Raw genomic sequence first — 14,553 nt, 5'->3', positions numbered from 1 at the left:
GGCTAGGTGAGAGGGAGCCCAGGAGTTGTAAGGTTTGTAGGAGTATCTTTTAAGGTCAGTGAACTTTAAATTGGGCACCCCTTGTGAGAATTTCTGAACCTTTGGCCGAGAAGTGGGGTGGCAGCAGCCAGACAGTAAAGGATGGAGGTAGATAAAACGGTCTCTGGGCTGATTTCCACCTCACAATGGTGAGCATTGGGGGTCAAAACCCGTTTCTTTCTGACTTCTGCTAGTCTGCCCTTGTGGCCTCCAGATTGTCTTAGAAAAGGGGAGGGGGGAGCTGTAGCTTCCCTCAGTCAGCTAGGAACTAAACACTGAAGGGTCTTTGTGGCTTCAGCAAAGTCACTTGCTAAACGGGAGTGGAAACTTTGGGGGATGAGGGAGTCAGCCAAGTGCCTCAGTGTGTCCTGTTGAAGTTTAGGTTTTTCCACACAATTGATGGGTTGTGTCCCAGGAGGACTTTTTTCTCTTCCCTGGTTTTTTGTTCCTCCTGTACAAGAGGTGGCTTTGCTTGGTCTGGTGGGGCTACAGCCTGGGCTGATTTCCACCTCACAATGGTGAGCATTGGGGGTCAAAACCCGTTTCTTTCTGACTTCTGCTAGTCTGCCCTTGTGGCCTCCAGATTGTCTTAGAAAAGGGGAGGGGGGAGCTGTAGCTTCCCTCAGTCAGCTAGGAACTAAACACTGAAGGGTCTTTGTGGCTTCAGCAAAGTCACTTGCTAAACGGGAGTGGAAACTTTGGGGGATGAGGGAGTCAGCCAAGTGCCTCAGTGTGTCCTGTTGAAGTTTAGGTTTTTCCACACAATTGATGGGTTGTGTCCCAGGAGGACTTTTTTCTCTTCCCTGGTTTTTTGTTCCTCCTGTACAAGAGGTGGCTTTGCTTGGTCTGGTGGGGCTCCAGCCACGCCCCCAGCCACCTAAAACTTCCCAACCTCTTTATTTCTGGGTTTTTTCTCAGTAGTTGTAGATGGGGGGAGGGTCAGTGGGCGGGGAGTGGACAATAAGACATACCGCAGTCGATTTTGAATTTGCTAAGTAGTTTTACAGAGCTAGGTCTGTGTGCATGTGTGTGTATTTATATATATAAATATATATATATATCTAGGGCTAGCACTAACGTTTCACACCCGGGAGCTGGGAGAAAAAAACCTGTACAGTTGACTTCTAGGGTTAGCACTAACGTTTCACACCCGGGAGCTGGGAGAAAAAAACCTGTACAGTTGACTTTCTCTTATTTTTAATAAAATAGGAAAATAGCGCATTCCCCCCACTCCCCTTTTTTTAAACAAGTGTTATTTGTGCCGGGAAAAACTTGCTGTCTTTGTAATTTTAACTTTAAAATAAATATGGAAAAGGAAAAAACCTGATCGGTGCGTTTTTCTTCTAAGACTGGAGGAGACTGCGGAGAAGTTGGGCGGGCGGGTAGTAGGGGACATTTGAGGCGTTTGCACCTGCGAATGGGGGGGAGGGTTCCAAGAGCTGTACAGCAACCGGGAAACCTTAGGGCTGGAGGGTGCAGAATGTACCCCACCCTGCTCCTAGGCTCCGGAGCCTTTGGGGTCCGGCAGGCAACCCTTTCCTTCCGAGAGGTGGGTGTGTGGGCGGGGGGTGGGGAGTCTGGTGGGCTGGGCCCTGACGCGGCTTCCTCCGCCCGCTCCCCTCCCCTCCCCCAGCACCGACCTCTGCTGTCTCAACTTACAAATCAATCCACTTTCGTCCTTGGCGGACCCCTCCAGGCCCCGCCCGGCCACTCCGGACCCGCCTCCCCAGTGGGCCTTTCTCGCTCCGATTGGCTGCCGGGGTTCGGTCCCCGGCCACGTGAGCAAGCGGCGGTCGCAGTGCGCACTGCACCCGGGCGGGCAGGTGCGCTCGGGCAAGGAGGGCGCGATGTGGGCTGGCCGTGCCTGGCACGAGGCGCTCTACCCGGCCCCCCGCGGCCGCCGCGCGCGGTCAGCGCTGGCCCAGCTGCGCGGCATCCTGGAGGGGGAGCTGGAAGGGATCCGCGGGGCCGGCACCTGGAAGAGTGAGCGGGTCATCACGTCCCGTCAGGGGCCGCACATCCATGTGGACGGCGTCGGCGTAGGTAACGTCCCCTCCCGGGAGTCGTCGGATCTGGCCGAGTGTGCGAGGGCCCTACTGGAGCTTGAGCTGGAATGGAGGTCCTGGAGGCGGGACGGGGTGGGCGGCACCTGCACACGTAGTTACCGGTCCCCTTCCCATCTCTCAGGCCGACTCTATGGCTTCCCAGTGTTAACGCTAACCTGGTTAAGCCCGTTTCGACAGAGGGAGGTGATTTGCCCTTCAGCACCTTTCTGCTGCAGAGGGCAGGACTGACTGGGTCGAGATCCAGCCCTGTGAGAATGTGAGAAAAAGAGAGACACACAGGCGGCTTCCAAGGAAGGGTGGTGGGAAGGCGGCTGCTTTGTGAAGACCTCCACTAGTTGCTGCACGTGGACTCCTGCTGATCTCTAGACGTGGGAATGTCGAATCCCATCTTAACAAACGAAGAAGCTGAAGCTCAGAGGCATGAAGCGGCTTGCTCAGAAGCCCCCAGCCAGCTGCAGGCAGAGCTGGGATACTGAAGTGGGAAGGTTGGCTAACTGGCCAGAGAGGCCCATTTCTTGGCCAGAGTCACAGCCAGCAAGGGGTCTGGGGCTGCTGCAGAAATGACATGATGAATTGGCCCTGTCAGGTGTCCCTCATTTCATTCTAACCAGTGGTCACTGCCCATCTCATTTGTGCCTGGCCTGCTAGGCTGCCTTCTGCCCAGGAAATAACACGGAGTCCTTGGTGCTGTCCTACTCATTTGTAAGATGAAGGTCCCAGGAAATCCCTGATTCCCCAAGGGGAAGCTTGGAGAAGGTTCAAAAGATGGGAGATTAGGAGACCCACGTTCCCATCCTGTTTTTGCCCTTCCTAGGCTATGTGAATCTTTCTCTCCTCAGCCTCGGTTTTCTGCTCAGGTCAGCTGTGTTCACTTTGAGCTTTGTAAATCAGGTACTGGGGTCTCAGAGGCACCCCCTTTGGGGATGTGGTTCTGTACCGGGCAGCAAAGTAAACTGTGGAGTTTGAGGACTGCAGCGGGTATCTGGCTCAGCGCTCTTCTTTTACTCATGAGGAAACCAAGGCCCAGATGAGGGGTCGGTGGTGGTCTTCAGGGACAGAAGCAGTCTGTGAGGAAGGGCTGGGTTCATGCTTGGGTAGAATGTGATTCAAAGCCAGAGTTTAAACCTCTCATCTTTCAAGGTGCTGCACTGAGAGAGAATCCTTTCCTCCCCTCCCTCTCCTGTCAGATTCAGTTCCTCCTGGGGGCCCCAGCTTCCCATCCTGGCCTGTGTCCCAGATGGGTTGTACTGTGTGGTTGTTGCCTCCTCAAGAGTGAATCCAGGTTCCTCTCCTCTCTGGACTGTTTCTCTAGGGCCTACCACCATCACCTTTCCAGGCCTTTGCCCTGCCTGAGCCATTGTGTCCATCTCCTCTCCTCTACTTCAGGAATCCTTAACTTCTGTGCCAACAACTACCTGGGCTTGAGCAGCCACCCCGAGGTGATCCAGGCAGGTCTGCAGGCTATGAAGGAATTTGGAGCTGGCCTTAGCTCTGTCCGCTTCATCTGTGGGACCCAGGTACACAGCAGGTGTTGGGGGGGGCATTGTTCCCATGGTTGGGCATTGACCCCAGCTGCCTGTTTCCCACAGTCAGCAGGGCTGGTTTAGCCAGCTCAGCTTATCCCATCCCAGGACTCTGGGTACACTGTTAGCCCCAGAGCTGTCTGGTAGAAAGGCTGGGTGCAAATCTGTTTTGCTCAGAAGCCTTGGGCAAGAAACCTTTCCTTTCTGAGCATTCATTTCCCTACCTGCAGAACAGAGTTTCTTACTCCTGTCCCTCTACAGGAAAAGAACAGAAGGCAGGGATTGAGATCTAGGGTTCTGGAGCTATTCTGCCTGAGCTCGGTTTCCAGTGCTGCCATTTATTAGCTTTGTTACCATGGGCAAGTGTCTTAACCTCTCTGTGTCTTAATCCCATCATTGGTAAAATGCAGATAATAGTACTTAATAGGATTGTTACAAGTTAAAGTTAGTTAATAAACTTTAAAAATACTTAGAACAGTGCTTGGCACATAGTAGCACTCAATAAATATGGCCTATTAATTATTTTGTAAATGTTACAAAATAAATTTATGTAAACATGAAACTTATAAGGGCCGGCCCGTGGCTCACTTGGGAGAGTGCGGTACTGATAACACCAAGGCCACAGGTTCAGATCCCTGCATAGGGATGGCCGGTCAGCTCACTTGGGAGAGCGTGGTGCTGACAACTCCAAGTCAAGGGTTAAGATCCCCTTACCAGTCATTTTTAAAAAAAAAAAAAAAAAAAGTATATATATATATATATAGTGCTTACTGTGTCAGGTACTCTTTTTAAGAACATTACGAGTATTAACTCATTAATCATCATAACAATCCTAAGTGATACGTGCTATTTTCATCCCTGTTATTGAAATGAGGACATTGAGGCCCAGAGAAGTTAAGTGTTTCACCCAAAGGCACACAGCCTGTCAGAGAATTTGAACCTAGATAGCTTGGCTCTGGAGTTCATGCTCTTGACTACTTGTGATTATCATTATATGTCCTCTCGGAAAGGTAAAGGTGAAATGAATTTCGGAGGCAGAATTCCTGACTAATAGCCAGGCACTTTCCAACAAAACCCTCACCCAGACCAAACAGCTTTCTTTTTTTTTTTTGTCTTTTTCCGTGTCCGGCAACAGATCGCAACCCTCAGTGTCACCCCCGTACCGGACCGGGACCGGCAACGGGACCACAGCCCTCGGTGTTGCTCCCGCGCCTCGCTCAGCCAGTGAGCGGGAACCGGTCTGTATGTGGGATCCGAACCCTCGGCGGGAGCGCCGCGTGGGCACCCAAGCGGCGCATTATAGCAGTGCGCCACCGGGCCGGCCCATTTTTTTTTTTTTTTTTTTTTTAAAGATGACCGGTAAGGGGATCTTAACCCTTGGCTTGGTGTTGTCAGACCACGCTCACCCAGTGAGTCAACCAGCCATCCCTATATGGGATCCGAACCCGTGGCCTTGGTGTTATCAGCACCACACTCTCCCGAGTGAGCCACAGGCCGGCCCCCAAGGTTGTTTTTTTTTTTGTCTTTTTCGTGACTGGTAAGGGGATCACAACCCTTGGTGTGGTGGCGCCCGCACTGCGCTCAGCCAGTGAGCGCACCGGCCAGTCCTATATAGGATCCGAACCCGTGGCGGGACCGTTGCTGCGCTCCCAGCGCTGCACTCTCCCGAGTGCGCATGGGGCTGGCCCCCAAACAGCTTTCAAATCTAAGAATTAGAGGCCCAAGTGAACCCAGAGTAATTTAACCTTCTTTGCCATTAAGCAACCAGAAAAGGCACTCAGTTTGATGTTAGGAAGACACATCTTCCTTTCCCATCAGCAATCATAATTCTACCATTAGACACCACTACAAAACAAAAATCCACCCAGGAAGTCCCTGACTCCTCAGTGGGAACCATCTGTCAGATTCCTATTGGCTCTGGGGTAATACATGTGGTGCAGACAGGTGGGAGAAGCTGAAGCCGCAGGCCTTGGGTCTGTTTGTGGCTCTCTAAGCTCTGTCTCCCAGGATTTGTCCCATGGGCCCCACAGGCATTAACACCTGTCCCACTCACTTTTTTCAGAGCATCCACAAGAATCTAGAAGCAAAGATAGCCCACTTCCACCAGCGGGAGGATGCCATCCTCTATCCCAGCTGTTTCGATGCCAATGCGGGCCTCTTTGAGGTGCGTTGGGCTGTGGGTGGGAATTGGTGGGGCCTACTAAGCTGTGGAAGGCTTGGGGGTAGGCACTCCAGGAGAACCTGGCAGGATGCCAGTGCCATGCCTAGAGGCTCCAGTGCCCATGTACTATGGAGGTCAGGCTGGGCCAGGTAGGTGCTCCAGGAGGAATTCTGGGGCTTGCAGGGAGCCCAGCTTCCAGACCACTGTGGGGGTAACCTACATCAGCTGGAAGGCAGGGCGACGGGCCTGGTGCTCACCAAACGTGTTCTCGCCTGCTCTCACTAGAGCAGGGCCCTGGTCCAGCCCACTGCTGGGGTGCTCTGGAGACCCAGATAGCAGCAGAGGGTGTCTTGCCTTCCTGCCGAGAGGAACTCCTTGGATAGTGGTGAAATTTTGACTTAGGGGAAGTCATGGAGGACGGAGAACCTCAGGATGTTTGTGTGATGGCTCAAGTCTGTTTGCAATTTTGTTTTGTTTTGTTTGGCAGCTGGTCGGAACAGGGATCTGAACCCTCGACTTTGATGTTATAACACTGCACTCTGACCAACTGAGCTAACTGTCCAGCCTCTCAACCCTATCTGCCTCCCTCCAGGCCCTGCTGACCCCCGAGGATGCAGTCCTGTCAGACGAGCTGAACCATGCCTCCATCATTGACGGCATCCGTCTGTGCAAGGCCCACAAGTACCGCTACCGCCACCTGGACATGGTTGACTTAGAAGCCAAGCTGCAGGAGGCCCAGGTGGGTGAGGCCCCAGGGTTATAGGGGCAAGGAGTGGGCTTACCCTCAGCCTCCCCCAGTGAAGGAGGTGAGGCTTGGAGATGCTAACTCCTCACTCACAGACAAGCAGTCTGAAAGTTTGAAACAGCCAAGATTTGAACCCAAAGCTTTCTGCCATTGCACCATGCTTCCTTGAGTTTTAGCAAGCACCTTCTACTAGGCATAAGGCTGGGGTGGGCATGTGGATAGGACTTGGCCCACTCTCTGAGGCCTCGCACAGGAGTGTAGACCTGAGACCATTCTTACTGCCAGAGCTAAGCGTGGCTCCCGTCTGCCCTAGAAGAGATGGGTAAGATTCAGATAGGCACAGATGAGGGAGAGGACGTTCCAGCCCCAAGACAGTGGTACCTGTGTGCCCACCTCTGTGCTGGGCACTGGGGCAGAGTGAGCTCTTATTAGCCCCAAGAAGCACAAAGAGCAGGTGGTTTGACCCAACTCCATGATAGAATCTGTGACCTGCTCATGTCATCCCTGCAGAAGCATCGGTTGCGCCTGGTGGCAACCGATGGAGCCTTTTCCATGGATGGCGACATTGCACCCCTGCAGGAGATCTGCCGCCTCGCTTCTCAATACAGCACCCTGGTCTTCATAGATGAATGCCATGCCACTGGCTTCCTGGGGCCCACAGGACGGTGGGAGCATATGGCACCTGAGGCCTGGGGCGGAGCTTCTGAGGGTGGGAGGAAATTAGGCTGAGGAGGCCAGTGGCAGCAGGGGAGCTTCCCTTGCAGGGGCACAGATGAGCTGCTGGGTGTGATGGACCAGGTCACCATTATCAACTCCACCCTGGGGAAGGCGCTGGGCGGAGCATCAGGTACCTGCAGTGTTGTGCCCCTGGGGTCCCCTTATCCACATGCAGGGCCCTGGAGGGCTCTTGGAAGGTGGTGGGGCAGCATGGACTGTACTTTCAGGAGGGACTTGGGGGAGGCTCTGGCCCCTGGCCCCTGACCAACCCCTTACCGCCACCACCCCCTCTTCCCTTGTTCTCAGGGGGCTACACAACAGGACCTGGGCCCCTGGTGTCCCTGCTACGACAACGCGCCCGGCCGTATCTCTTCTCTAACAGTCTGCCACCAGCTGTTGTTGGCTGTGCCTCCAAGGCCCTGGATCTGCTCATGGAGAGCAATACCATCGTCCAGTCTATGGCCGCCAAGACCCAGCGGTGCGGTTCCTAGCAGGTCTAGGGCAGGCTGGGATAGGGCGTGGTGACAGCTGCCCCTGCACGCCTACCCAGCCCACAGACAGCTTCAAGCCTACAGCTCCTGCCTTTGTGCCCACCTCCTTTCTCTCTCTGTCTCTGCCTCCTTCCATCCTATGTCTTCCTCTTGTCAACCCTGTCTTCTCACCTCCGTTTTTGTTCTGCCTGGCTCCCCTTCTGCCTCTTAGGGTCTGTATCTCTGTCTTTGGTGGACCCTTTTACATCAGGAGTGGGCGTGGATGCTCCCTGGCCCCCCAGCTACCTGTGACACTTGGCTTGTGCGCACAGGTTCCGCAGTAAGATGGAGGCTGCTGGCTTCACCATCTCAGGAGCCAATCACCCCATCTGCCCTGTGATGCTGGGTGATGCCTGGCTCGCCTCTCGCATGGCGGATGACATGCTAAAGAGAGGTAAAAGGCTCGGACAAGAGGTCCGGCGGTGGGTCTTAAGAGGAAAGGGAGGGAAACCCCTAGACTGTGAATATACCCCTCACCCCCATCCTACTGCCTCTCTTAGACCAGCTGTCTGTCCAAGCTTGCATACCCCAGGCCATGAGGTAGTCCCTTGTCTAAGAGCCTTTAGGCAGCTCCGTTGCCCTCTGTGGGCTATAGGAAAGCAGGAGCTGTATATCAGGCCCCCAAGCCTGTCTGGCTCTCGTGTGACCTTGTTCTCTATCCTCCCAGGCATCTTCGTCATCGGGTTCAGCTACCCGGTAGTCCCCAAGGGCAAGGCCCGGATCCGGGTACAGATCTCAGCGGTGCACAGCGAGGAGGATATCGACCGCTGTGTGGAGGCCTTTGTGGAGGTGGGGCAGCTACATGGGGTGCTGCCCTGAGCTCGGGTAGGGACACGCAGAGCCAAGGTCCACCTACCACCACAGCGACAAAAGGAGCCTTTCGTCAGTACAGGCCAGAGGCTCTGAGCCCTGAACCAAAGTCCTAGGGCTGGGCTGGGATGAGGCCTGTGCCTATGGCCACGAGAGTGAAATAACAGTGTGAGAACTGGCTGTGAGTCTTTGGTCTGCTTTATTCACAGGCCCTGTCCTGTGGCAGGTGAAGAATCAGGTAGGAGTTGGAGCTCTGAAGGCAGCTCCTGAGGACTACAGAGCTCAGAGCTGACCTCCCCCAAATTAAGACAGGACCCAGGCATCTGGAAAATAGGCAGGGGCCACTGTTTGGCTCAGTTGGATTCTGTGCTGCTGTGGAGGGCAGCTGAGAACCAGCCCTGCAGGCCCTTTCCCATGCCACCCACCCTCTACTCTGCAGCCCCAAGTCTAGCCTTGAACACCTTGTCCTCTGCTCCCCTTCCAAAGGATGTCTTACAGCTGCCCACGTAAGAGGAGGCTGGGTGCCCAAACCCACATTTGGGAGAAGAGAGGAGTCAGGCCCCCAAAAATGAATGTGGGTCACTGCTGGAGAGGCCCCTGGCAGTCTTGAACCCTGTGTTCTAGCCCACATGGTCCCTGACTCTGTAGTTTCGGGTAAGCCCCATTCCCCACGTGTGCTTCAGTTCCCTGGCTGTGGCTGTACCGACAGCAGGTGTTAGGGGAAGGTCTGGGGCCCCACCATCTCGGTTCCAAGCCCTATGGCCTGACAGCCACCAGGGGGCGCAGCGGACTCAGGCTCCAGCCACTGCCAGCTTGCCCTGCCCCTCCAGACTGGGGAGGCCTCGACAGCAGCTATTGGGTGGCCCCGCAGGCAAGGCCAGGAGAGACAATTTGCTGCTGTCAAGACCCCATCCTCCCTTGTCCCCCACAATAGCTCGCCGTTTCCTTATTGGAGATGCCAGTCCCCTTCCCATAGTCACTGCCCTGGTCTTTTTACAGACGCCACAGGAGGAGGGGGTCTCCATTGCCTTCACTGCTCAGCCTTGGTGGCACCCAGTGTGGACAGGGGTGGGGAGTGGGTTCCATGGCCTTAGATGCTCGTACATGGCTTGGGGTGGGACAGTGAGGATGAAAGACCCCTTTTCATTAATGACTTGGAACCAGGCCCACATCTCTGGCAGCCCACCCCTTTGCCCAGACACATTGGGATGGATGATCTCGGCGAGCCCAATCCTGTAGGATCTCAAAGGTGAGATTGTGGGAATCCTAGCCTGCAACAGGGGGAGCTTGAGTCCGGTCCAGAAGCTCCTGGTATGGGAAGAATGCAGCCCAGCAGGAGGGGAGGGGACATCTGTGGTCAGATCAGCAGCACAAACACTTGCAGGCCGCTGCCACAGAGTAGGGCACCTGGCGCCAGGCACACTGATGCAGGGGGTGTAAGTGGGCTGCACTCAGCCAGCAGTGCCAGGCCAGCAGCTGGATGTACGTGGTCTACATAGGCTGGCAGCTCATGCCCCAAGAACAGCCACAGGACAATGGGTTGCAGTCAGTGTGGTGTACCTGGTGGGGCCAGAACGGTGCCCAGGTCAATCTCCTCCCCCTTCTGCAACTCCCCAGTGCTGCAACCTCCTGTGCCAGCTGGCCACAACAGCATTCCATGCCATTGGCCACCTCGCAGCTTCTCCGCCACCACCCAGAAAGGGTCATAGGAAGTGCCCAGCAGGTGCAGCAGCTACTCTGGGCACACGTATTTCAGCTTAGGCACTGGTAGTCGTTGGATGCCCACAACAAGCTATAGGGCCGCGCAGGGCCCCATGGACTGCCATGGATCAGCTGCAAGTCTGGGGACCACTCCCAGGGTGCGCTGTCCATGTCCTCTGCGTTGGCACCAAATTCAAGACCTCCGCTGCCAGAGCAGCACTAGGTGGCATCAGGAGTACACTGGGGCTGAGGCTCTGATGGTGTGCTGGTTCTGCCTGCCCCACGGCTGCACTCTGATCACCTCTGTCCTCCTTCCCTCTACCTCTGCTATCATATCAACTCAGCCTTGCCACTGCTGGGAGCTATTTGCCAGAGTCCAACCCAGGGCAAGAAGGGGCTTTGTGGGCTGGAGGCTCCTAAGGGGCAGGAGGACAATGTGTCATGGGTCTTAGGAGATTTCCACCTTTTTCCAGGGCTCAGGCATACACATTTGTGTGCCCAGGCTTCTGGGAGTCTAAAGGTCCGTTACTTTCATGCAGAGTGGTTGTAAATCTCTGTCAATCATTCCAAAATCCCACCACACTGAGTCTAGAATCTTACAATCCCGTTGTTCAGTGACCATAAGATTCTACAATTCTGATTCTTTAATTCAGTTTTGATGGTTCTGAATTCGGGTTTGGAGAGTCTAGATGTGATTCCTAATAGTTTCAATCCAGCGGGTCTCTTCATCTGGGGTGGGTGACAGGCTTTAGAGAAGCACCTCTGAGCTCTGGCAAACACCCAGGGGGCTTGCAGGAGCTGCTTCTGAAGAGTATCTTCCCCAGCTTCTCAGGCCTGGAATGCCAGTCCTGGCTCCATCAGTGCCCCTCACAGTTTTCTCTCCCCTTTTACATTCTTCCCCTTGATGCCACCTCCCCCTGCCAGCTTCTAGAAAGACTCTGCCCTCAGTCCCTACCACCTTTTCCCTCCTTTCCTTAACTCACTGCAGACCACATTTTGTCCTCACTATGCCTGCCCAGTTTCACCAACATCCTTGTCACTAAATCCAGTATGCCTCACTCCCCAAGTACTAGCCTCCCTAGTGACCATGTGGCCCACTCCTCCAAGAGGTTCAGGCCAGAACCCTATGACTGAGTCACATGGCCGTTCACCAAGACCTATTTATCTCTTTGGCTCTTGTCTGAACAAGAGGCTCCTAACAGGGCACTCAAATCTGTCCCCCTCTGTCCATCCTTTTCACCCCAAGCCATAATAAACTTCTTACAAAATAAAATGTGCAGGTCATGTCCCTGCTCTGGAACTTCCACTAGTTCCCTGTTGCCCTCATGGTAAAGCCAGACTCTTTGGACAGATACATAAACCATCTGGTCTCCACCTGGGCTAAGCCTCTGGAACAAACTTAGGGAAGGGCATGGGTCTAGGGATTTGCCAGCCCTGAGGGAGGGAGTCCTACCTGAAGTCTGAAGAAAGGGGACTCATGTCCTGGTCTCCCGGCCTAAGAAACCCCATTCAAGATTATGAATCCTTTCTGAGCTTGGATTGGAACCCTGCTTGGAATAGGGAGGGGAAAGGAGAGGAGTCATCAGTCAGGGCCACAGGAAATGGGCTGGGTCCTGGCCATGGAAGGGTTAACTACAAAGCGAATCTCAGTCAGCGAGATCAATGGGTTACAGAAAGAGAAGCAGCAGCAACGCAGAGAGGCAGAGCAGAGACAGGCAGAAGAGCATGCCACCTGGGGGAATCGGACTGAGGAGGAGGTGGCCAGTGGCTACTCCAGAGGGAGTCTGGCTCAGCAGAGGAGGCAGAGGAGAGGAGGGGTGTTAAGGGAGGAGTGAGAAGTAGGAGGCAGACCTGTACCTTCAGGGAGGCACCACGGGGCAGCCACCAAGCCAGGAGGCAGCCCAGCCTGGCCGTTCCACCCAGGACCAAGCACGGGCCCAGTGCCCAGGATTGAGGTGGGTGTTGTCCATCCTGGGCTTTGGGGGCCTGCTGCATGCTGGGTGCTGGGGTGGGGGCAGATATTGCCTTTCTTCCCTCCTCCCTGCCTGGCCCCCCATACCCCTAATTTGTCCCACTACCCTAGTGGTCCCGGGCATGCAAGGGGATCCACAGGTAGTAGGCGATGAAGGCTGTGGGGTGGGGCAGGGGTGAGAATGGGCACCGTGTGCACATATGCCCCCCCACACACACACACAGGTTGTCAGAGGCACCACCTGTTACAGCTTCTCAGATGAGCACTCCAGCCTAGGAGTCAGGACACCAGGAAGGCAGCAGCCCCAGATCTGCCATTCGGTGTGATATTAGCCTCCCATGTCCCCTCTCTTGGCCTCAATTTCCCCATCTGCAAAAAGGGTGCAGTGATCTATATGGTCTTCCCAGTTTTGTCATTGTGGAGCTCTCACTAGCTGGACTTTCCAATGACTCAGGGATGTCACCTGTATTTTGCTGAGGTTACAGCTTGTAGCCAGAGAAAGTCCTGAACCTGTGTACAAGGGTCTTACCTGAGCTTCAGATCCCTATTGAGAAGTAAGGAAAATATACCTGCTTCTGGGGTTGGAGCTGCCCCTCTCACCAGCTGCCATGTCTTCACCTGCCTTATGGGTTGAAAGTGTCCATTAACTAACTAAGCAGTTCTCTACACCCTAGGCTATAGGGGTGTTCCCTAGGAAACTGAGCCACCCCCCCACCCCCCGCAACACCAATGTGACTGTCTCAGGGGCTTGGTCACACAGTGGGTTTTAGTGGTGACTTTTTTTTTTTTATGTCCTTTTTGAGACCAACCGCACCGTGCTCAGCCAGTGAGCACACCGGCCATCCCTATATAGGATCCGAACCCGCGGCGTATGTCCTTTTTGAGACCAACCGCACCGTGCTCAGCCAGTGAGCGCACCGGCCATCCCTATATAGGATCCGAACCCGCAGCGGGAGCGCTGTTACGCTCCCAGCGCCGCACTCTCCCGAGTGCGCCACGGGCTCGGCCCTTCAGTGGTGACTTTTGGCTCTGCTCTTCCCTCCCCAGTCTCCCAGGATCTTCCAGCTCAGGACACCTGGCCAGACTGGGGGAACTGCTGGGAGCTCCTGCCTGAGTGCTCCAGCTTCTCTTCCCCAGGTGCCCAACTGATGGGGAGATGGCGGATGCCCAGAACATTTCGCTGGACAGCCCAGGGAGTGTGGGGGCTGTGGCTGTGCCTGTGATCTTTGCTCTAATCTTCCTGCTGGGCACAGTGGGCAATGGGCTGGTGCTGGCGGTGCTGCTACAGCCTGGCCCCGGTGCCTGGCAGGAGCGGGGCAGTACCACGGATCTGTTCATCCTCAACCTGGCAGTAGCCGACCTCTGCTTCATCCTGTGCTGCGTGCCCTTCCAGGCCGCCATCTACACGCTGGACGCCTGGCTCTTTGGGGCCCTGGTCTGCAAGGCCGTGCACCTGCTCATCTACCTCACGATGTACGCCAGCAGCTTCACGCTGGCTGCAGTCTCCGTGGACAGGTGCGCAGTGCCTGGGCTGGGCGGGGCCGGGCCAGGGAAGGAAGGCCCGAGCAGATTCTCATTGACCTTAGGAAAGACAGAATGGGGGACCCAAAAGGGAGGTGGGAGTGAGGGGAGGAAAACTCTCTCGCCCCCTGCAACCAGCCTCTGGGTATCTGCAGGGCACGCTTGGTTTCTTTTCATTTTTTTTTCCGCTTGGGAGGACTATGTTACTCTCCCCCCCACCTCCCTTGGGAGCTTCCAGAGGACATTACTATGTCTCAAGTGTCAACACAGGCCGTGGCACATAGTAAGTGCTCTGTGTTAAAAAAAATCGGCAAAGGAAACCAGGAACGCATTCACTAGATATTTTATAATTGCCCACACCTGGCTCAGGCTGTGCTCACACCGGCTTCCACAGCTTGAAACGGGATCCAATCCAGACTCCCTGGCTGATGACCTTGGGCAAGTCACTTCTCTCTGAGCCTCATTTGACTCCTACGTAAAATAATTCTATAAATAGCATCTAACAGCGATTCAGCCCTTGCTCCGTGCCAGGCACTGCTCTGCGCACTTGGCGAGCTAACACCCTTAATCCTCACCACCAGCCCCACTGTTCAGACGCGGGACTCGAGGCCCGCCCGGGCCACAGACCCCAGAGCCGGGGCGTGGCTGCGGGTCGCGGCGGGGAGGGCGCCCAGCCTCGGGCCGCGCTGACCCGTCGTCCGCCCGCAGGTACCTGGCGGTGCGGCACCCTCTGCGCTCGCGGGCCCTGCGCACGCCGCGCCACGGCCG

The 14,553-nt window shown here is 55.3% G+C and overlaps 2 protein-coding genes and 1 long non-coding RNA gene across 3 annotated transcripts in view; 2 read left to right on the top strand and 1 right to left on the bottom strand.

Annotated features, from left to right (window-relative positions):
- LOC103588141 overlaps positions 1-1,360 on the bottom strand; it is a 2,273-nt gene extending 913 nt beyond the window's left edge. The window contains exons 1-2 of the long non-coding RNA XR_550287.1: positions 1,212-1,360; positions 549-1,148 (exon numbers count right to left, since the gene is read on the bottom strand). This is a non-coding gene — a long non-coding RNA (uncharacterized LOC103588141). The remainder of the gene's footprint in view (positions 1-548; positions 1,149-1,211) is intronic.
- Positions 1-8,771, top strand: part of GCAT (glycine C-acetyltransferase) — a 17,532-nt gene extending 8,761 nt beyond the window's left edge. Inside the window, exons 2-10 of the mRNA XM_008569756.1 lie at positions 1,878-2,082; positions 3,492-3,622; positions 5,691-5,792; positions 6,382-6,528; positions 7,045-7,199; positions 7,299-7,381; positions 7,558-7,729; positions 8,054-8,175; positions 8,449-8,771. Coding sequence (XP_008567978.1) covers positions 1,887-2,082; positions 3,492-3,622; positions 5,691-5,792; positions 6,382-6,528; positions 7,045-7,199; positions 7,299-7,381; positions 7,558-7,729; positions 8,054-8,175; positions 8,449-8,600 — 1,260 coding nt within the window. The 5' untranslated portion in view covers positions 1,878-1,886 and the 3' untranslated portion in view covers positions 8,601-8,771. The remainder of the gene's footprint in view (positions 1-1,877; positions 2,083-3,491; positions 3,623-5,690; positions 5,793-6,381; positions 6,529-7,044; positions 7,200-7,298; positions 7,382-7,557; positions 7,730-8,053; positions 8,176-8,448) is intronic.
- Positions 8,772-13,402: 4,631 nt separating this feature from the next.
- GALR3 (galanin receptor 3) overlaps positions 13,403-14,553 on the top strand; it is a 13,162-nt gene continuing 12,011 nt past the window's right edge. The window contains exons 1-2 of the mRNA XM_008569775.1: positions 13,403-13,823; positions 14,380-14,493. Coding sequence (XP_008567997.1) covers positions 13,421-13,823; positions 14,380-14,493 — 517 coding nt within the window. The 5' untranslated portion in view covers positions 13,403-13,420. The remainder of the gene's footprint in view (positions 13,824-14,379; positions 14,494-14,553) is intronic.

The sequence above is a fragment of the Galeopterus variegatus genome, unplaced genomic scaffold, assembly GCF_000696425.1.
Source record: "Galeopterus variegatus unplaced genomic scaffold, G_variegatus-3.0.2 Scaffold527, whole genome shotgun sequence".
NCBI classification, from domain to species: Eukaryota; Metazoa; Chordata; class Mammalia; order Dermoptera; family Cynocephalidae; genus Galeopterus; species Galeopterus variegatus.
This window is presented reverse-complemented; position numbering and strand designations above follow the sequence as displayed.